Raw genomic sequence first — 22,920 nt, 5'->3', positions numbered from 1 at the left:
AATTATTGAAAGATTTCAACCTCAATAGCCGAAGTATTGCAAGTATGACTCATGATTTTGCGTTTATAAACTAACATATATATTGTAGGCACATAACATTCATAACTAACTATTGAACGATCAGTGTGCAAGAATAGAAATCAAGAATTTTTGCGTGGTACCTGCTGCATCTCTCAGGAAATAAAAAAAACGGAAAGTTGAATGTTCTTAGATGCTATCAAGTGTCTGTTCCTTTCAGGATTCGGCGTGCCAGAACTTTGCTAAGAAGACTGACTTTGCCAAAATCGAGAAAAAGCTTTCTCGACCGGGGTACATCTGGGGCAAATTCGTGAAGGACTTGGCCGCTGTGACTTATATTGCGATGAATCTCTATCCAAAGGTAAAATTTTTTACCATTTTAGCAACTTCTTAGTACTAGCAGCGGAAATTTGCGGGAGTTTTTTTTTACAGAATTTGCAACTATCGTCCTCAACTAAAAATGATAGTTCTATAATGTTTTTTATAGCTGCGAAGCTGTAAGCTGAGCGTAGCTATATTGCGGTGCTCTTGGTTTTTTTTGTTTCGTCGTCTGACGCTTCATTTTCGTTTTACATTTGTTCTAGAACATTCTGTCTCGTCCTTGCTTAAATGGCTTTTTCGCGCTTGATTTCACGCTTTCTGCGTGACCTAAATTGCGGTTATTCAGAAACAGAATCTGTTCCTAAAACAAAGTTGATTGTAAGAAAACAGATTGTATGGTCCGACAGCCGAGTGGTTAAGGCGTCTGGCTGTTATTCCGTAGATCGCCGGTTCGAGACGCGGCAGGGAAATTTTTTTTGCACCCAAAAACAACCTTTGAAATAAACTTGTAAGTTTTATAGGCGGCGGCGATAACTATTATCAACTCACTTCTGTATCTTTTTCCATCTGTATTTTACGGCACGCAAGTCTATTTCGCAGCTATTCCGGCAATCTGCCGGCTATGTTTCTAAATGCATGATTTTATATGGACTACTGATTTATGGCTGAACAAACAAAAAGACTAACAAAAATTGATGGAAAATTTTGAGAGCACTCATTCATCGCAAACGGACTGATAGCCTTCAACTTTTCTATAAAAACACAGTATACTCACCGTTTTGTCCTATGTTGTCTCTAACTTCTGAAGGAAACTGTCGATGACGCTGAAAAGAGATCACCTTGCTCATTCATTGATCTTGCAGTACTTGGAAATTCACTCCAGTTGAGAGTGAATAAAACTTATAATTTTTGAAAATCTAATTTCCTTTTTCCTTCAGATCTTGAGAAAATAAAATCATAGCAGCTCAAAATTTTAGTAGAGCAAGAATTCAAAAACTACATTTTTGACAGTAAATCTTTTTTTGATTTAATTTTTGGTGGATTAGTGGCTGAGGTACACACTTCATAGTTCATCATAAATTTTTGGAAAATAAATTTTAATTGATGGGATTTTCAAAGGGACGCCACCTAAAACAAGCTGTAAAGCTTATCTGATGTACCTCTTGATACCGTTTATAGTTCTTAATTAGTTGCTCTTAAACGCAGTTCATAGCAATTATTGTAAACGCGTGTGTGTCTTTTTTATGCAAATCTTTCGCTTGACAATTTTGCGCTTTTCTTCTAGGACATTTTTCGACTTCTCAAGTGACTTTTTCACGCTTTCCTTTAGCAATTATTGTAAACGTGTGTGTCATTTTTTATGCAAATCTTTTGCTTGACAATTTTGCGCTTTTCTTCTAGAACATTCTTTGACTTCTCAAGTGACTTTTTCACGCTTTCGTTCATCATTTTTGAGTGATCTCTAGTGCTCTGAAGTTGCTAATATAAAATCGATTGCGGCGTAGCAGAATTAACAGTTGTAGCGCAGTGGTAAGTGAGGGTGGCGATGGATCGAGAGGTCAGTTGTTCGAATCCCGTTGGGGTAAAAGTTTTTTGCACCCATAAAGAAAAATTGATCTAGGCTAGAGTCCCTGATGAATTAAATTGCCTCGCCTGTCGTTCAAGAGCAATTCTTCCGACATTTGTCGGTTTATGTTTATGTATTGTTTTCAAGGAATGCAATTCAAATGTTTTGCAAAATAGCGTCACTAATAGATGCTAACAATGTCTCATATAAGGAGAATTTACGTTTTACATAGATCTCTGTTGTGAAAATTGAATAGTTCGAAAACTTCTTTTCGTTTATAGCTAAGGATTATTAACAGCATTATAGAAATCTTCGTCGTTTAAAAATGACGGAGTAAAGTAATTGAGTCGAATGATAATTAACTTCTTAGAGGTCCCTTGTAGTAATGAGGGTTTTTATTGCGAGGGATCCCTAAGAAATATCAATGAAATGGATATATCGGCGAAGCTCTCACATCGAACAATACCAATTCCTGCTTTGCGCACATGATGAGCTGCTATTCTATAGGTTTATTGGCGTTGCTCATGATTTTTCAGGAGTCTGGAGTGTATCAAGCTGGCTTGTCACTCAACTGGAAGATGGAGACCAGTCTGAAGAAGTTTCCAGTCATGCTTGGTAAATTTACTCGCAGCAGAGACGACCCTTTAGATTCAGGTTCAACTGCAACCAAGGATTCATCTGCCTTGTCAGACGCTACCATCTCCACCAACACTGCTACTTCTACCGCCATTAATACTAACGATTTCGAGGATAAAGAAGATGATATCACAGATGATGCAACAAATCTAACAGTTTCAAGTGCTAAACAGTCGGTAAGTTAAGTCTTGGCATAAATTAAAGCTCATCGCTGCAGCCATTTTTTCAGTTAAGATTCATTTATTTTCTCATCTTCTCTGGCGGCTATTATTGCGCTCCTATTCTTTTACTTCGTCGAACTTTTTTTCGCTTTACCCATTTTGCCGCTTTTTCGACATTTTGCGTGAAATCTTTTTGACTTCTCTACTATCGCTATTGCTATTGATACTAGACCCTGTAGTCTCTCACTGAGAGACAGGAGTATGTTCAATTACGAAATGACATCAAAATAAATCGCACTTAAAAATGTTTTTTATACAAAAATCAATTTTTGTTGATATTTTATTTTCTTTCAATCCCAATAGAGTTATGGGAATTAACGGCGGCTATTTTCCGGCAATCTGCCGGGTATGTTTAAATCAAACAGTCTTAAATTGAGTATAGGTACACAATTGGTACAGAGCGGGCGTACAATTTTTTCATACATCTTTCTTTGTAATTGTTACGACCTCGTGCTGCCATATAGGGAGGAGCACTAGCTAGCCTGGATTTTTGCTATTTTTGACACCCTGAAATATTGATGGAAGAACGACACAAGTGGTATCATTTGCAAGCTCACACAGAGCAGGATTTTTAATTGCTGTCAAACAATTTTGAAGCAATTATTAATAGCCGCGAAGCGATAGCGGCTATTATTGGGGACATCGTGGTTTTTTTTACGACTCGAAGAGGAGTATTGAGATTCTACAGGTATTTTGGCAGCAAGCAAATTTGTTCATAACTTGAATTTTGACTTCTTTCTTTTCGAGGTTTTCGAGGACATCGTGGTTTTTTTACGACTCGAAGAGGAGTATTGAGATTCTCTAGGTTTTTTAGCTGAGAAAAAGTTTGTTCATAACTTGAATATTGACTTCTTTCTTTTCGAGCATTTACCTCCGTTTTTGGCCTCCTCCTGGTTTTTTTTTATTTCGTCATGATTTTTGTTACGACCATATGACGTCACAGTCACTTTTTGTTCATTCGTTCATGCAATTTCAACTAAATAGCATGTGTGTCGTCATTTTTCGCCCATAGTGGAGCGAGTTTTTTGTTCATGCGCGTGATTAAATTTTGGTCACACTTGACTTACCTCACTCTCAAAAATGACTTCCTCACTTTGAAATTGACTTTTATTTACTTTATTTCAAAGAGATAAGGTCAAATGGGTGTGTGTCACTCTAAATGAAGGTTATTTGAGATCAGCTAATAGAGGCAGCAATAACTTATACAGATTTTTAATCCAGATATAACAGATGAGCCTTCAATGAAAAGACGAATTTTTTGGTCTGTCTTTTTTACTGTTTTTTTAGACTGCCGATCTACGAATCTATTGCGGCTATTTTCTGGCAATCTGCCAGCTATGTTTGATTGTTGGCTTCTGTTTTCGAACATTGGACTTTGACAGTAGCTTCGTTTGTAATGTATAGTAATTGGAAACTGCTGGTAATGTTCAAGGTGAAGAGGTCATTTTGAGATTTTTTGTTCCTATATAAGTCACCCCTAATTATCTAAACTACACTGCACAACCCCTCACCACCTATCTACCCCCCCCCCCTTACCCCACCCCCCCCCTCACCCCCCCTCCCAACACCTACCTACTAATAAATGACTTCTGAACTCACTGGAACTTTAAATTTTATGAACATTTACTAGTTAAGATCAATAGTGTGCATCTAAGTGGTGCCAAACTTATATGCCCTAATTCTTGAGTATTAGAGTCTTGAGTTTTTATTTCGATTATTATTTTTGAAAAGCTGTATTAGGGCTTTCTCCTTATAGAGCTTATGTGTCATGAAATTGACAGTCCGAATCTATCCCAAAAAGTCTAGTGGTCTATTAAGGGACTGGTGGGCGATCTGTCGATCTTATTTCTTTAGTTGTTTCAGTTCATGGAAGGGCACGAGCGTCTATTGCGGCTTTTTTCCGGCAAACTACCGGCTATGTTATTAGTCCTGTGGTCTTTTTGTGCGATTTTTTGCTTGACAGATTTTTCGTCTGACGCTTTCTAACTTCGGGATAAACAGGCAAAGCCTGGAGGGCATTTAAGTGGATGTGCATAAACCCCACCCCCGCTCACCCTCCCGCCTCACTACTACCCCCGTACACCTTGCTCGACCTTGCAATTTGGATTCGCACCCTCGTCCACCCCCCTCTCCGCTTACCCCCACTAATGCACGGCCTAATGCTAGCATCACCAAGCCCTAACTACTACTGAAGTCAACCGCTCGCTGGTCGTATGAGCGGAATTCGCTCAACCTTCGTTGGCTGTTCCAGCAAAGAGCTTTTGAAATTTTTATTGCTGAAAATGCATTAAGTTATGAGATGAAATCCAGATTTTCCTTAAAAATAAATATTTCTTGGTTTTTTTGACGTGGAGCAAAATAAATAACACGATGAACAGAACGTCAAAAGCGTGCAGAAGTTAGGGCCAAAAGTTATACTAAAACGTGTTTTTCTACTAATAATTTGTGTATTTTTATTGTTCTTTGATATTTATTTTTCAAGCCATATTTCCTGGTGCAACTTTTCTGCAACTCTGACCTTGACTGTATTGACGGAAATTGTTCGAACCCTATTCAGTTGAAATACTGAGTGACATATGTCGAAATCAATTATCGTGCCTTGAGGATAACCAAATTCTTGAATTATGCGAAATACACTGCGAATAATGCCTTAAAAAGGCGGCGGCTAATTATATGACGGCGGCTTATAATAAAAACCATGACTTGATGTTTTTTGAGCAAAGCAGGACACTCAATCAAGCAAGCATATCCGGACACATATCTCCTGAAACTCAATCGAATAAATTTAAAGCCTAAAATGTTTAAAAACTAGTCTGTCAAAATATCAATCATGAGATATGAAAAGATACTCTCTAGAAGGAGATGCAAACTTACAAGAAGAAATGGAAATTTGTCCGCAACTTGCTAAACTGTGGGGAATCTTGCTAAATTTTGCACAATAAAAATAAGACAAGAGAAGAAAACAACAGCTTTAGGGAACCTAGCATGTAGCCTTGAAAGAGGACCAATGGCAAAGACAAGACACTAACTGCATAAATGCTATTACAAATTTTTGGGTTTATTTTTCAAAAACATATCTCAAATCTTAAATTTGTAACGAAACCTCAGAGTGAATAGGAAAGCAACTCTCCTACCACATGAGAAATAAAAGCTGTAACAACAAAAAGTGGAAACGTCTTAAATCAGTCCAACTCTGCAAAATTAGATCAACACTGGCGTCTTATATGTTATGCAGATTTTTCATGACTCCGTTGATTCTGACCGAAGGAATCAACAAGCAAAGAGTGACGTCTTTCGACAGTAACATTTAGTTGGAACGTAATGTTGATGTTTTTGAACAGTGAGATAGAGGAACTAGATAGTCTCTAGATAGAGAGAGGCAGTGGCACCAGAGTTGAAAATTTTTGATTGTTGATACAATATCTGTGACAAAATAACTTTTTTTGTAAATTTGAGACAACTTGGTAGGCCGATTTTCTACAGTGAAATTGACTGAATTGTTTCGCTCTGAAATGAAGTTTGTATCAGTTCTATTAGTCCTGTTGGTCTTTTTGCAGTCTTTTGTACTACCAACTTCTCGTCTGATCGCTTTTTTCGTCTGACCATTTCCCGGACCCGAGTGTCATAGTATATCAATACTGATTCGTGGTGTTCTAATAGTAAAAGGTTAAATCAGTACTGAATAATGGTATTCTAAGGTTTTTTTGCAGTATGTTCAGAATAAACTAAGGATCGGTTTTTTAATGAATTGATACTGATAATTGCTTTTGGTTTCTCATTATTTTCCTATTAATTTGAGAAAAAACAAGGAGGCTCGTTAATGTGCGTGCGCACATGATGTTCCGACCCGAGCTCCTACATTTTTGACTTCATTGTCAACCACATGAAGAGATAACAAAAATAGATATTTGAGTTTAAAAAAACTCTTTACAAAACCTAACTACTAATTGAAATACATAATGCCATGCCTCATTACAACACGCACGAGATCTGCCATTAAAAAGACTACGAGAAAAACAAACAAACAACAAAATAAGCAAAAACTAAAATCTCAAGGCAAAAACATAATATCTAAATTTAAAGCACCTAGTAACAACGTCAAATGCAATCAGATAAAACCTTAACTACAAAACTTACTTTTTCCTAACTATACAGCAGATGGAAGTTTTCCTTAATGAGACTAGGTAGCAAGTCGACAAAGAGAGAAAAAATGAGGTGAAATTCAAAAATCAATCAACAATATTTTAAAACAAATAATTTCAAAAGTCTTAAAAATCATTAGCTTATGATGAAATATGTCTTGATAAATTTAATAAAACGTCATTGAAACCAATGGGCAAAACGTCATTGAAACCAACGTCATTGAAACCAATGGGGCCTGCATTTGGTTAATCTAAGCCATAGGAACGGACTAAAGATGCAGAAAAAATCAAAAAAATAGAAACAATTTGAGAAAACACATTATTGAAGCCATTAAAATCATTAGCTATTATCTGAATCATAAGTATTTCTATTTCAGTTTTTATTTAGACTAATTCAGCTAAAGTTATGCTGAAAAAAAATAAGTTCACTTGGGCCACCTTTGAGAATCATTGGTATCTGTCATTACCCGACTGTGCTAAAAGAAGAGAAAAAGAAACAAATATACCACTCACAAAAGTTTTGTGAAAACGCATGCTGTCCAACAAACAAAACATCAGTTTGGCATAATATCCGTAGACACGTTAATTTTTGAAATACAAGAAAATGGATGGGACCTCTCAATGATGAGAAAAAGTTATAATTTGACAAAAAGAAAAACAAAAACTGAAAAGTTTGAAAAATTTTTGCAAATGTCTAATATCATAAACTTTGACTATTCGCTATAAACTGAGTTCTTGGGGTAAAATTTTTAATTTAATACTTAATTAGAAGCTAGAGACAGGTCAGCGTTTTACATAAAGAATAAAAGAAACAGTCAAAAACAGCAAACTCAAAAAGAAATTGAGCGAGAAAAGTGTCAAGCGAAAAGCCATCAAAGAAATGAAATTTTCAGTAAAAAAATTTTCTATTTTCAAGTAATTCTTTTAACAGCAATGAGATTCTTCTTTTTTAACAAAATGACTTCAAAAATCAACAAATATGAGCAAAAACATTTAAACAACGCAATTTTTGAGAAAGCCCTTAGTATCAACGCCATTAAATTCAATAGATTTCAACGAAAGTCAACGAATACGCTAAATTATGCCTCGATGGGACGACAACAATGTTTTGCATTCACAATTCATCGATAAGACATTACATCAAGTCACTGACTATGAAAACAGCAACAAATACAGGCAAAATCCAAAAATGCGAGAAGTGTCGGCCATTTTAAACCACAAGCTTTTCTCTGAAAACAGTATCTAAGTTCCATTGAAGGTCTCCTCTGAGCCAATGGGAGCCATCAATATAAAGATAATGTGATAGGATTTCCAAAGGAACCAAAATTACGGAAAGAATCCAAAAATTAAAAAAAAATTATGAAAACTCATGCATCGAAGTCATAAAACCAATTGTTAGAAGATAAAACCGCTAACTAGATGAACATTGGTTGGAGTAGAAAAATAAAAGGAACTGAGACTGACTTACAGTTCACGAAAATAAGTTAACGATCGGTTAATTTTCAAAAAAAAGTTCAAGATTTTTTTTAAAGTCTTGACAGACATTAAATTCAATAGCTTTAAACGGATGTCAATAATTACGCTCAGTTATGCCTCGATGGGGACAAGGATGTTTTTCAAGCATAGGTAATCAATAAGACATCACAATAAGTCTTTTGACTATGAAAACAACAATTAATGTAGGCAAAAACCAAAAATTCAGTAAAGTGCTCGAGAAGAAAGTCTCGGAGCCATTTAAACCATACGTTTTTCTCTGAAAACGTTATCTATGATCCTTTGAACGCTTTCTCCAAACCAATGGGAGCTATCAATTTTAATATATTGTTATAAGATTTCAAAAGGAACCAATAATAAAAAAATATTCAAAAAAATTTTGAAAATTTTTTTGAAATCTTGTTGCATTGAAGTCAAATGACCTATAGTTAGATTAAACTGCTAACCGGATTAATTTTGGTTCCAGTAGGAAGGACAGGCGTCCTGTAGTTACTGAGACTAACCTACAGTTCAGAAAAATGAATTTATGATCGGTTAATGTTGAAAAAAATATCCGAAAATTTATTTTCAAAGCCTTAAAAGCCATTAGCTGTCCATTTAAAGCACTAGATAGGTTCACTTAAAAAACCTATTGCACTTTTAGTCAACGAGTCTATGCCATAGGACTCCGAAAATTTTTTAAAATCAAAAAAAGAATCAAACTTTCGATTAAATTTACGAAAACTCGAAGCCAAAAAACACGAACGATTTCTTGAAAACGATTTTGTTTGTTCATTGGGCTTCATTTGACTTTAATGAGGTTTGTCATTAACGGAACCTGGATATGAAAAGTGAATAGCATCTAGCTGACTTGAAAAAACCAAAAATATGAAACGTTTTCTAAAAAAAGGAGCTCACAATTTCGAATTTTCTTGATAGTAAACTAGTCTTTTTATCGCCTTTCGTCTATTAGGAACACAAAATTGATTCATTTGTTGCGTGAAATATAATTTTAAGTTACTATTTTTATAGAACGAATCTTTAATTTTAACGAAAATTCCCCCAAAAGTGAACAAAATCATGCTAAATACCACGTGTTCACACAAAACTTTAAACCTCGATTACTCCACGAAAAAAATCGAAATTCAAAAAAATCTTTTTTGTTTCGAATGTTACGCTGGACGAGCTTTTTGATGATACCACTCACATTTCTCTACGATGAATATATCTATCGGCCAAAATTGTCAGAACAAAAAAACCCATTTGAATATATAGTTCCTCCCCCCACAAGCGGGGTCGCAACAATGAAATCTTAAATCTAAAATTGTAAATTGTGCTTTATAAATTCGTTCAAACTGAATTTAGGCATTTAGACTATTCTGACACGTGCGTTTCTTCGAAATTGCTATTTTGTCCCAATCGCCAGGTGGAGAAGGTGGACTGGGGAGTGTCGGGGGTGACGGGGTTCAAATTTTTAAGGTTAAGAACCGCCCTTCACAACATAAATTTATGTCTGCGAAAGTTTCGCAGAATCGCATACTTGGAATCGAGTGAACCGAAAGAGTCTAAGCGAACTTAATGCCCTCCGGGCTCTACCAATTTATCCCGTTTTTGAGGATTTTTCGTCTTCACTAGATGAGGACTGTTCGTCTTCGTTTTGAGGACTGTTCAATTGACTTTTCGTCTTCAAAAAAAGGAAAAACTGGTAAAGCCTGGAGGGCATTAAGTTCTGTTAGAGCCTTACGGCTCACTAGCTAGTCTCTAAGTATCTAAGTCTGTGATTCACAGAAACGGTTGTTGAGATATAAATTTATGGTATGAAGGTCGGTTCTTAAGTGTTTGTCACCCCGTCCAATCCCCCCCCCCTCTTTCCTCGTCCACCGCCTTCCACTCTCGCAACCTCATTCCACCCGTAAAAATGGTCTCCCCCCAATTAAGTTTAAGCTAGCCTCCCTAGTCGTACCTAGCTATAGACAAAGCCATGATGACAATTTAGTGTAGGAGGGTGTTTTTGAATTCCCTTTTAAACAAATCTGTTGGTATCTGGCAATATGCGAATATCAATTTTGCCCTAGACATCCTGATTGTTAAATTCGGTGATGTTATCCGAATCAGAATGTTATCTAACTGGGCTGCTAAATCGATCAAGTTGGTAAAAAGAACTCGCTGTGATTCAGAAATTACCCGAGAGGGAAACCAAACACCCGAATGCCGAGAATTCGAAAAGTGCTGGGCAACTGTCTGCATCAGCTGCGAAGAAGTTAAAAACCGACGCTGATGCCTTCCAAAGTTCATCAACGCTGGAGAAAAATGACACTACAAAATCGCCAATAGAATCCTCCAAATTGAAAGAAGAGAGAATAAGAAACGGGGCAGCATTGGAGCTGGAGGAGGAGATTGTATTTGATGAAGAGAAAGCTATCTGTAGGTCAATTTTGGATTCACTCAGACAAACGGAACAGTTTGCGTGCTTCGAGAAAATATCGAAGGTAAGATTTCGTCCTGGTCGGAAAATATGAAAAAAGAAAATAGTCAGCATTTTGTCGCTTCTTATTCCTCCCTATGAAATGAATTATTCTGGTATGCATCTTGAAATCGTTTTTTTCAGGAGTACTTAGAAGAAATGACCGATTTCGAGTCAATTGCTGCCGACCTTCAAAGCTCCGACTACAAAGCATCGAATTTTGCGCAGGATTTGGCAACTTTAGTCAACCGTGCAATGAAGCAGTTCAGAAACGTAGAGCCTGAAATTTTTAGTGCAGCCATGCGGTTAGATGTCCGACTACTTTCGTTGTTATATCAGGTTCCGCGGTTACGCGAGGAGTACAGACAAGTACGTTCTCAAAAAGCTGATACTTCATCACCGCAAAGGAAAGAAAAGCCCATTAAGCAGGATTCGAAATCGAATCGAAGTCCGGAGTCATCGAAACGTGCCAAGATGGCTTCAAGTCCAGACGCTCGAACCAAAGTTAAAAAAGATAACAGAAATGATTCCGGATTTTTTGACCAAAGTATTTCCAAAGGAACTGATAAACAAGCTGAAACCAAAGGAATTAATGATCAAGTTTCGGATGCTGCGGTAACTCCGGAAAGATCGACCAGTAAGAGTCCAGAAAGGACGCCAAATGCTGGCTCTTTGAAAGCATTGACCACTAAAGTTCAAAAGGTGGAAGTTAACGAGGAGGTGGACATATGCAATAAAATTCTACAGGACATCAAATCCAAGTACACGTTTCAAGTATTCCAGAATGTTTCTGAGGTAAGTCTTTAGGATATAAATACATGCGGCGAGTATTCAAGACGCTCATCATTAATAGCCGCCCTCATCTTCTCAGCCGGCTATTATAGGGCTCATAATTTTTTTTGCGACTCGAAGAGGAGTATCGGAGAAGTCCTTTTCTTAATCAATTTTATTGGAGTGATTTTTGAAGCGAGAAATTAAACGCGTAAAACAATTTGGAGTGATTTTGGCGCTGAACAAAAGTGAAGAGTGGAGCGAAAAGAGAGTGGTTTTTGTTCATACCGCTGTTTTTCAGAGAGCGAGAAATTGATGTGAAAAAATTTTCTCTAAGCGAGCGAAATTTTTTTGTTCACGTGCGGCTTTTAAAAGCTGTTTTTTGCAACTTTTGCTGGTTATGAGGGTTGATTATGATATTGTATTAGTTTTAGGCTTGTTTTGATAGGAATTGAAGGTTTCAAATAGTTAATTTGAGTTTAATGCTAATTTGGAGGTTTTTGATCAGTTTTGCTGATTTTTAGACGAAATTTAATGATTTTTTGCCTGTTTTTTGTTTTAATGCTCTAAGTGGGATTTGAATAGAAGCTTGTTACTTAAGGAGTATTCAGATGACAATTGATTAAAGTTTTTTTGGTATCAATCATTTTTTTCTTAGGAAAATTGACAGAAAAATTGAAATTTTAAACAATTTTCCTTATTTTTTTTGCAGTTTTTCTTTTTTTTAAATCTTAGACAAGTTTCTTAGCCTATTATGAATTGCCCATTGTTTTGCGAGCTTTTTATGGCTCTAATTGCAAAGGAACTTTACTCGGCTTTATGTTTCCCTGTACTATTAAAAAAACTAAGTTTTTCTAGTTTTTTTGTTCAAGTTGTTTTTGAATGCCGTTTCTTTTCTTCCATAATTTTTCATGGCTTTTGTGGAGGTTCAGGGTTCACAATAGTTGTTCTAATTGTTCAATCATAAGTATGGGCAGTTTTCTCCGAGTCGTTTCCGGAATTCTTCCGGCTATGTTTTTTAATTCGTCGAACAAAAAAACCTTTTTGACTTCTCTAGGCTAGTTTCTCTCTTCTCTCATTCTGCTAAAAGTGATTTTGAGCATCAGTTGCTCAGCAAAGCAATTCAAAATGAACAGAGTCAGTATAAAAAATTGAAGTCAGAAATGGAAACGGGATAAACCCTTAAAGCCCAATTTTAGATGCCCGCTATTTGAACGCCGTTCCTATAAGTCTTAGTTACCATCTCTAATGCTTATTGGTATTGATAGTAGCCCATGTATCCTCTCTCTAAGAATTAGAAATATGTTCAACTACGAAATGCAATCAAAATAAATCGGACTTAAAATTTTCAATCCCAATCATGTTTTCAATCCCAATCATGCTTATTGGAATCAACGGCGGCTGTTTTCCGGCAATCTGCCGGGTATGTTTTAACTTAATAGTCAACATGATAGCCGATCTCTAGTCTTTGTGATAAGTTGATGATTTGGTCTCGAACGAAGTTTGAAGCAATTATTGTAGGCATGACTTTCTTGTTTGTTTTGCAAAATTTTTGCTTGACTATGGATTTTTTCTATTGGCTTCTACGTCTTTCAATTTCAGAGATTTTTGCTTTATTAATTGCCATAGAACGAATTTTGAAATAAGTATTGTAAACGTGTGTGGCTTTCTATATGCAAAATTGTTGCTTTACCGTTTTACGCTCCTGTTCTAGATCTGTTCTAGATCATTCTTTCGCTCTCTAGTGACTTTTTCACGCTTGAGTTCATTATTTTTACGTGATCTGAATTGCTCTTATTCCGATATTAATACTGTTGCGCGCTTGGAATTCCGATAGAAAAGCCGGAGTAGCTGAGTTGCCAAGGACTCCTCCCCAGGCTTCACACCCTCTCTGAATTTTATTGCCTTGCCTGTCGGGAGCATTTAGTCCAACGTAATGGACTGTTTTTGTTTAATAGCCGCTGCCAGCCTCTCAACGGCTATTATTTATGCGCTCCTCTTTTTTCTTCAATTTGTTCGGTTCGTTTACCTTGAGCTTGTTCAACATTTTGCCTGAAATCGTTTGGACTTCTCTGGGATAGTTTTATTGTTCTCTATTTCTACTCAAAGAGCTTTTAAACTGCAGTTGCTCAGTACCGAAGTCTGAAATAAACAGAGTTAGTACCAAACAACGAAATCAAAAATAGAAGCCGGTTTAACTCATAAAGAAAGTTTTTGATGCCTATTATTTAAACTTTGTTCTAATTAGTCTTTCTTAACATGACTAGTGTTCTTTGATATTGGTACTAATCTCCGTATCATCTGTTGAGAAACATGAGTTTGTCAAACTACAAAATCTGATCAAAATAGAGCGCGCCTCTTTAAAGCGCTTTTTGTACAACAACCAAAATTTAAAGAGAAAAATTTTCTCTTTCAATCACAATCAATGTTATTGCGGCTATTTTCCGGCAATCTGCTGAGTGTGTGATATATTGCTCTCTGATTCACAGTTTTAAACATCTGAATTCAATTGGTGACAGTTTACTACTGAAAGTCAAATGAAAAGTGCACTGAAGTTAGTTCCGGCGCCAAAATCTGTTTATTTTGATTTACTTTTTCTGGTGTACATCTCTTATGACAGTTTGAAACACCCAGCAATATTATCCTTCTAAGCCATTAATTGCTAACAATAATTGAATTTGCCTTTCTAAAGTTCAAGTTTATCAGATTGATCTGCATTCTTGATTAAAAGTTTTTGCTGTCTTTTATAGCTCCTCCCTTATTTTTGCCAGTTAGTTTTCCATTTTTAATTGCTCTTGGACGAAGTTCATATCAATTATTGTGGGCGTGTTGGTCTTTTTTATGCAAATTTTTTGCTTGACTGTTTTTGCGCTTTTCTTCTAGAACATTCTTTGATTTCTCAAGTGACTTTTTCACGCTTTCGTTCTGCATTTTTGAGTGATCTCTATTGCTCTCACTCCGAAGTAAAGCACAGCAACAAGAAGGGCCTGATAGACGAGTGGGCAGTGCATCTGATTATGGATCGGGATGTCAATGGTTTGAATCCTGGCGGGGTCAAATGTTTTTCGAACCGCCTGTCGTTCGAGAGCAATTCTTCCGTTATTAGTTGGTTTATGTTTTTATGGCCGCCGTCAGCCTCTCAACGGCCATTATTTAGGCGCTCTTCTTTTTAATAGCCGCACAGCGATAGCTGAGGCTATTATTGGCCTTCTCTTGGTTTTTTTTATTTCGTCGTCATGATTTTTGTTACGACCATATGACGTCACAGCCATTTTTTGTTCATTCGTTCATGCAATTTCAACTGAATTGCATGTGTGACGTCATTTTTCGCTCTTAGTGGAGCGAGTTTTTGTGTTCATGCGCGTGATTAAATTTTTGGTAACACTTGACTTACCTCACTCTCAAAAATGACTTCCTCACTTTGAAATTGACTTTTATTCACTTTAATTCAAAGAGATAAGGTCAAATGGGTATGTATCACTCTAAATGAAGGTTATTTGAGATCAGCTAATAGAGGCAGCAATAACTTATACAGATTTTTAATCAAAATATAACAGATCAGCCTTCAATGAAAAGACGAATTTTTTTGGTCTGTCTTTTTTACTGTTTTTTAGACTGCCGATCTACGAATCTATTGCGGCTATTTTCTGGCAATCTGCCAGCTATGTTTTTAAATTCGCTTCACCTTTTGATCACGGTTTTCGTTTTATATAAGTCACGATTTTCACGTTCGACTTCTGACTTACTGACTCTTTCAACTGAATGGATTTTAGATTCTTTCACACATTCAATTACGCATTGTGGTGAATACTGTCAAAGTCAAAAGATCAAAATCAAAAGAGACGGGATAAACAGATAATACCCGGTAATTAAGTCACTGAGAATTAGGTTATCAAAGTTCATTAGTATTCGCTAGCTGTCATTGGTATTAAGCTTATTAGCTTTCAGTTTAGAAATTGAATTAAGTATAGTTTTAGACTCCAACTGAAAATGCACGCCAAATTAGAACACTTTTCGACACAAAAAACAGAAAAAATTTATTCAATTTATCTCTTCTTTTCTTTTTCTTTCAATCTGGCATTCTGCCGGCTATGTTTTTAAATGGATGAGAACATAAGTTTGACATTATACGCCCTGCTCATTGGGTGAGACAAAGATAGCAAGTTTTAATTGCCGCCCCCACTTATTGGGTGACAAGTTTAATACGAGTAGGTCCCAACAATCAGATAGGCACGTGAATGAATAACGTGAGTTTTGAATTTAGAATTTAGTGCTGACAATCTAGCATCTCTTGCATCTATTTACTAGTTGGCTATGAAGTTTCAAGAATTTTGGTAAAACAATTCTTGAGCGTGATCCGTACTTGATCCGTATTTTTTTGTACATCCGAGATATTTTTTGCGCTGGCCATTGATGATAGGTAATATTCATGTGTTCACAGGTACCCAACTACTTGTCAGTGAGTAAGCGCGTGGACTTGATGGGAATTGAGGGTCGAATGGGCGAAAGTGGCTATATTTGGGCCAAGTTTATTCGAGATATGGCCATTATTGTGAACAACGCACTTGTCGTCTTCGAAGTGAGCGAAATATTTGATTGTCTATATAAAAATCAATCAATTTCTAAATGGATCAATTTAATTTAACTTGATCCTAATTTGGTCTGATCTTAGACTTTATTATGGATAATTTTAAATTTCTCGGAAAAAAATAGTCATTGGCGCAGAGTTTTGGAAATAACGAGTGCTGCTTATTTTTTGCGACGATTTGTGACTCAACAACCTCAAAAGTTTAAATCAGTAAATTAAATTTGGTCCATTGTCACACTTCGTGTTAAAACTAGAAACAGGTCATAGGTGGCTATCGTGTTGTTAGTGCTAACTGTTTTCAACGTGCATATATTGGCGGTGTTTGAACACAAAACAAATTCAGAATACGGTTGTAATTAGTTATTTAGAGAATTTCTTCTTTACCTAGGAATCACATACAGTTCACAAAGCTGCGCTGAAACTGGATGCAAGAATGCTTCATCTGATGCAACGACTTCCAATCATGAAAAGCCACTATGAGAAGACAAGATCCAAGCACAAGACATCTGAATCCCCAAATCAACAAGATTCAAGTACAGTGTCTCAAGAGCTAACACCTGAGAGAAATGATGATGACCAGTCTCAGGATTCTCAACATAACGCAGAGGGCGCCTCCCTGAAACCGATGTATGTTCCTGAGTTCAAAAAGGTCAAGAAATCGCCTAATAAGAAATTAAAGTTGATACAGGAAGAACGTGCTAGTCCTCGAACTGAGACCTTAAGCGGCAGTTTAAAAGATGCGTCATCACCAAATCGCAATGCTCAAGTTATGGGCGACAAGAGTGATATAAAGTTTGATAAACAAATTAGTCTGAAACTGGCTAGGATCGATGTTGTTAGCCCGAAACGGGAGCTTAAGTCACCCAAGGATAAAAGCGTATCCAAGTTAGAAGCTCGCAGTGGAAGCGAAAATACTGAACCAACTGGCAAAATAGAAAGCCCATCACCTGAACGGGAATCAGTGTCGACAAAGGTGAGTGCAATAACTAGTCATACCCAAACTGGCGATGACCACAAACGTTCTGTGAGCCCGTCACATTCCAAAAACTATAGGAACGAGGAATCAAATCAAGAGTCAGCTAAAAACAAGTTAGAATCTGGTTCAACTAATGATAATAAAATTAGTGTGTCCGAATCATCATCGCCTGTTGCCAAAAAGTCATCGCTTCATGTGGCTACACCTCCGTCAAGTAGCACAACTAACTCAAATACTGCTTCTGAAGAATTACCACATGACAGTTCAGGATTGGCCGAAGCCTCCTCTTCCTCCTCGGCCCCAGGAAGCCCCAGTAAAACAGGGAAGTCTGGTGGGGCAACTCGGCTGGTTGTTGTTAAAGAGGAGGTGGATGAAGTGGTGGACATCTGTGAGAAGATCTTCTTGGACATACGAACCAAAACGTCTTTCATTGTCTTCGAGAATGTCGAATGCGTTAGTAGTTTCTACTAGTTCAAATTGTTTCAAAGCCAATTTAAACAAGGCGGCTCGGTAATGTGCGATGGCACATAAGGTTCCGACCCCGCTCATCCACAATTTTGGCATAGTTGTCTACTAAATGAGGAACAGATAGAAAAACCCAAAAATTATTTTTTGCGAATCCCAAAAAAGCCCAAGTCTTTTTCAAAAAATCTGTATGAACGATAAGATAGCCTCCAAAGCAAATAACTCAGTGGAGTAAAAATTGATGCATTAGATTGCTGTAATATGTCAATATTAAGAAAGCGAGTCAAGACGAACAGCAAAATCAAACAACAACAACAAACATTAATTACATCAAAAAATTTATGTCCCTCTTAAAAACTAAAATTAATAAAAAAGTCAACATACCGTCAGATAAACCTAAAACTAAACAAAAATAACTTATAAATCACCGGAAAACATATGCGACCAGTCCATAAAAAGGTTTGGTAACAATTATACAAAAAAGAACAAAAACAGTAAAGTAAAAAAAATTAACTTATTTTTTTGAAACAGTTAACTTCAAAGTAATAAGTACCACTAGGAATCAATTAATATTACCACAAATTTACGATTACCACTGCTTCTATAGAAGGGCATTAGGACCTGTCCTTATTCATTTTTTAAAGCGGCTAAAAAGAACAACAAAGAACAAACAAAATTTCAATTGAAACTTGACAGAAAACGCTGTCAAAACCGTCAAGCCAAATTTTGGCACTCGAAATATATTTGATTGCGCCTTCTTCAAACAGCTATACTGTAGTACGTGGCCATTCATTAGTAAGACTAGGTAACAAGTAGACAAAAAAGCGAAGTGCTATAGTATGTAATGCTTTTAATTTTTTTTTCGAAACAAAATTACATTCAGTCATGAAAGGCATCAATTACAAAAAGAGCTATTTAAATAGGGTCGTTTATTCATGAAAATGAAGCCCTCGAGACCCTTAATGATCCAGAGTATTTCTTGCATCTACAAAAAGAACGTCAAATATGACAAAAATCAAATTAATTTACTTTTTTTTGTGAAAAACCGTTGTCGAAGCCAGTAAGATCATAACGAATTCTTTAAAAAAAGATTTTGGGACACCAATCCCTTTTATTCCCTTGACACCCATAATGTCATATTTGACCTGTAATTAACTAACGAGATTAGGTAACAAAAAGAAACTTAAAAAGAACAAAATGGCGAAGTTAAAGTTTTTTTTTTAATTTTGGAAAACGATTGTTTTCAAAGTCATGAAAGCCATCAGCTATCTACTAATATCAGAATATCGGTTCTTCTATTCTTCCATGAAAAGCCAATGAAAGCTATCACTATACAGGAAATTTCATACGATCGAAACGACAAAGTATAAATGACAGTTAGAGACAAAATTAAAAAATTCAATTCATTTCTTCAAGAAAGAGGCGTCGAGGCCGTTAAAATGATGTATATCTTTCAGGATTTTAATATGTTCAATTGTGCTTTATTATGAATGCTAATAATGTGACATGAGAACTGTCAATAATGTGATAATGTGACAAAATTAGAAAACGTGAAAAACTGGCAAATATAAAAACAAACAAAAATCTGAAATCTTGTAGTGTCAAAGCCAGAAAACAATAACTTCAGGCTTAAAACTGCAACCGAGAATAAATGTTGAATCAGTAGAAAGAAGAAGCAGTCTTTCATGACTGGCACTAATCTAGAAGTTGAACAAATTAAGAAAAAAATAGAGGAAAAGTTAATTAAGCCATTATTTTTGAAAAGTCAATTATTTTTAAAAAAAGAAACGACCATAAACTTTCAATTAAAAAACTAAATGCATTAGCTTGGAGCTGCTTAGCAAGCGAATTGGTTGGACCTATCACTCCTGAGCTTTGATTTGATATGTTCTGTTCTTTATTATTAAAAAAAGTCTTTTTTTTTTAAAAAAAAAGACCGACTGATTACAACCCAATTTTTTCTGGATTGTAACAGTCCAAGAATGGCCCAAAACTAGCCCTGCTAATACTTATTGTCCGTTAGGAATAATTGATTTTTCGAATGTTGTAGATATAGATAATTTGTTAGTTGAAAACTCAAAATAAATTCTGCATTTTTGATAATCAACGAGTAAAGTTAGCAAAAAACGGCAAAGTTTTAACTACAGTGCACTCTCAGCGGACTCTGAAGTAGAAATAGCCCCCCTCTGAGTCTACAAAGATTGTATGAGTGTTGTTTGGGGTTGTACTGTCGGCAAATTTAATCAAAGTGGACTAAAGTAGCTTATTTCGTGCTGTTTTTGATGAAAAAGGCTAAATTTTTAAATGTTTATCTAGATTTTTTGACCAAAAAAATTAAATCAAAACAATCAACAATGCTTGTTCGTCTTCAAAAATAAAATCAACGACACTATTCTAAGAAATTATAACAAATGTTAGCAAAATTGACGAAAATTTAGGCAAAAATTCCGGAAAATGTGAATAAAAACAACGTGAATCCACTCTTCTTTTCTCAGAAGTTTAAACCTCGATAACTCCCTGTAGAAAACGAAAATTAAAAAAATCTTTTTAATTCCATATTCTACGCTGGACGAGCTTTCTAATGATACCAGTCTCAACTCTCTACGATGAATATATCGAGCGGCGAAAATTCACGGAACAAAAAAAACCCATTTGAGTATATAGTTCCTCCCCCCTCAAGAGGGTCGGAACAAAAAGTGTATATTGTTGTAAGTTTAAATTTCTCAAAAAATATTAACTTTTTGCATTCATGTTTTTGGAGCTTCTGACTATTTCAGATTCGGTGGTTTCATTCCTGGGGTGATTTCAGTTGAGCATGGAAACTTTTATATAAGGCAAAAGTATTTAGATCAAAATTTTTGTATATCAGATGAGTTTGTTCAGTATAAAGATAAAATTGTAAATGACGTTCTCCGAAGCTGTCTAGTTAAAAATAGCCGATAGTTAAGAATAGCGTTGACTTTCGCTCAGAAAAATGTTCACCCACTTTTTATGCGGCTTTACTTTGGTATGTGTAGGTGCCCGCTTACTCACAAGTGTCAAGAAAAGCGGACTTCAGTTCAATAGAGCGACAGATGACCATTAAGGGCTACATCTGGGAAGAGTTCATAGCTGACATGGCTACAATTGTCAACAACGCCCACTCGGTATTCGATGAGAACCACAAGGCGTACAAGGCTGCCACTAGAATGGACCAGAGACTTAAACACATAATGCGCAACTTGCCCATCATGTTAGCCCATTACAACACGATACGAGAGCAGGGTGGACGAAAGATAACATCCCAAAAACAAGATGACTGACAATGAGAGATGAAAATAACGTCCGAGCTGCATTTAAAACGAGCATTGAAAATTTACCAAGTATTGAGACAAAACTGAAATGTGTTTATGTAAGCTGCATTTACGAAGGAAGATCTTGAGAAAAATCCTTTCAAGGAAAAACACGGAGAAGATAGTAATATCCCTACATATGTGGTTCTATTACGAATAAACTCGATGTTAGTTAAACAAACATTTAAATTATTTTTGTTAGAGTGTTTACTGATCAGTCCCAAATGATAAGCAAACAGTGGAAACCCAAAAGACTTTTTTTCTCTATTAATTTTAGTCATGGTGCTTATGTGAGTTGTTGAATGTTATGAATGAATAATATCCGTCTCAGTTTAAAATAACTCTGAAGGCAATATGACGAGAAGACTCGTAGTTGGTGCTGGATTTGAAATCGAAATACCACCTGAGTTATAATCACAAAGGAATAAATATAATTTGATCGTATTGAAATGTAATCAGATTTGACAGAATGTTTCTATTATCCTATTTACAAATTATCCATGTGTCGTAAAAGCGTTGATCAATCTAGCTGAATTCAACTTTCTGTTTGTACTCCTTTTTGTTCATCTCCATAAAGTCAACAACAGATTAATACTTAGTCCATCAACAAGAGTGTCACGATGTCGAAAGGAATCAAGAAACCATGGTTTCCACAAATTTCATTTGTAATCATATAGCTTCCAGTGTACTATTTTTTGTTACGTACTCTTGTAAGGTATCGAGGAAGAATGATTCTCTGCCGTTTTTCGGTTTAATTGTTCTCAAAATTTGTAGCAAATATATTAGTCCTGTTTTTGAGCGACTTTTTTGTTTGAACGATTTTTCGTCTGACTGTTTTAACTTTTGGTACTCTAAAACAAGATAAAAAGGTAAAGCCCGGAAGAGCATTAAGTGGCTGAGCAGTTCTCGTAGAGCCTTACGCCTTACTAGTGAGCAAGTATGCGATTCACCGAAGCTGTTTTGAGGAGACAGTTTTTGGTTCTAATTCTTAAAAGATTGGACCCCTGTTCAGTCATCCCCACCCACGCTCATATCTATGCTCATTGTACATACTCAATTTCGTCGTTAAGCGTGTTTGGAAACCAGTGACTAGGCTAATACTAATTTTTATAAATTTGAGTATGTGCTCGCTTTTCACCAACCACGTTTTTGGGGCTAGCGTGAACTTTGGGACATTATTTTGTAACTCATTATTGCGTCAAAAGTCTCTATTTTCCACACTATGAGTAACTCTTTCCAAATAACTAAGATAGTGTCAAATGGAACGGAAGGAAAGAAAGCGCAGTTGGTGATTTTCACAAATTTTCCTGTCGATACTAATTGCTGATTAAGAGAACAATTAGCAGTTTGAGATTACACATTGTTTACAACAGCAATCAAGGCCTTGAATTGAGCCTCAAATAATTAAAAATAAAATTCGGATGTTTTAGGTTAGTCACACATTCAAAGGTGTGGAAATGAGCTACGTTTATCCATGAATACTGGTGATAAATTGTAAACCCTTTCCACAATATAAGTAACTCACTTCCACGTTTTAAATTACGGAAAATACATAGTCGGAAGTGGTACATGAATCGTAAAAACTGGCGACTTGGTTGCACAAAAAGCAAACATTGCAAATTGAATTTTCGGATATTGACCTCTTACTGCTCAGTCACCCCTCCATCCCCCCCGCAACTCTCCTAACGTCAATCCTCCTCTAGTTGGCATTTTGGACCCCTCGTCCAGTCCTCGCTACACCACCCCCCCCCCCCCCCATCGCTTGACACCCTCCCTCACCAACCCCCAACGCTTGACCTCTTTCTCCCCTGATTCTAGCATTCCTTAGCCCAGCTGGCTACTACTGAATCCAACAACTCAGAGAGGTAGTTTCAGAGAGCACTTCGCCCGACGTTCGTCGGCTGTATTTCTGTCAATTTGGCCCAATATTGGTGGCCTTATACAAA

At 36.3% G+C, this 22,920-nt stretch overlaps 2 protein-coding genes across 2 annotated transcripts in view; one reads left to right on the top strand and one right to left on the bottom strand.

Annotated features, from left to right (window-relative positions):
• LOC142344650 (uncharacterized) overlaps positions 1–21,526 on the top strand; it is a 116,550-nt gene extending 95,024 nt beyond the window's left edge. Inside the window, exons 15-21 of the mRNA XM_075396467.1 lie at positions 239–379; positions 2,443–2,718; positions 10,556–10,867; positions 10,987–11,637; positions 16,055–16,192; positions 16,590–17,630; positions 20,660–21,526. Of these exons, the coding sequence (XP_075252582.1) occupies positions 239–379; positions 2,443–2,718; positions 10,556–10,867; positions 10,987–11,637; positions 16,055–16,192; positions 16,590–17,630; positions 20,660–20,944 (2,844 nt within the window). The 3' untranslated portion in view covers positions 20,945–21,526. The remainder of the gene's footprint in view (positions 1–238; positions 380–2,442; positions 2,719–10,555; positions 10,868–10,986; positions 11,638–16,054; positions 16,193–16,589; positions 17,631–20,659) is intronic.
• The window catches only part of LOC142344652 (spliceosome-associated protein CWC27 homolog), a 242,091-nt gene that overhangs the window by 181,024 nt on the left and 38,147 nt on the right, over positions 1–22,920 (bottom strand). The window lies entirely within an intron of this gene.

This window comes from Convolutriloba macropyga, chromosome 8, assembly GCF_964194025.1.
Source record: "Convolutriloba macropyga chromosome 8, txConMacr16.3, whole genome shotgun sequence".
Taxonomy (NCBI): domain Eukaryota; kingdom Metazoa; phylum Xenacoelomorpha; order Acoela; family Convolutidae; genus Convolutriloba; species Convolutriloba macropyga.
This window is presented reverse-complemented; position numbering and strand designations above follow the sequence as displayed.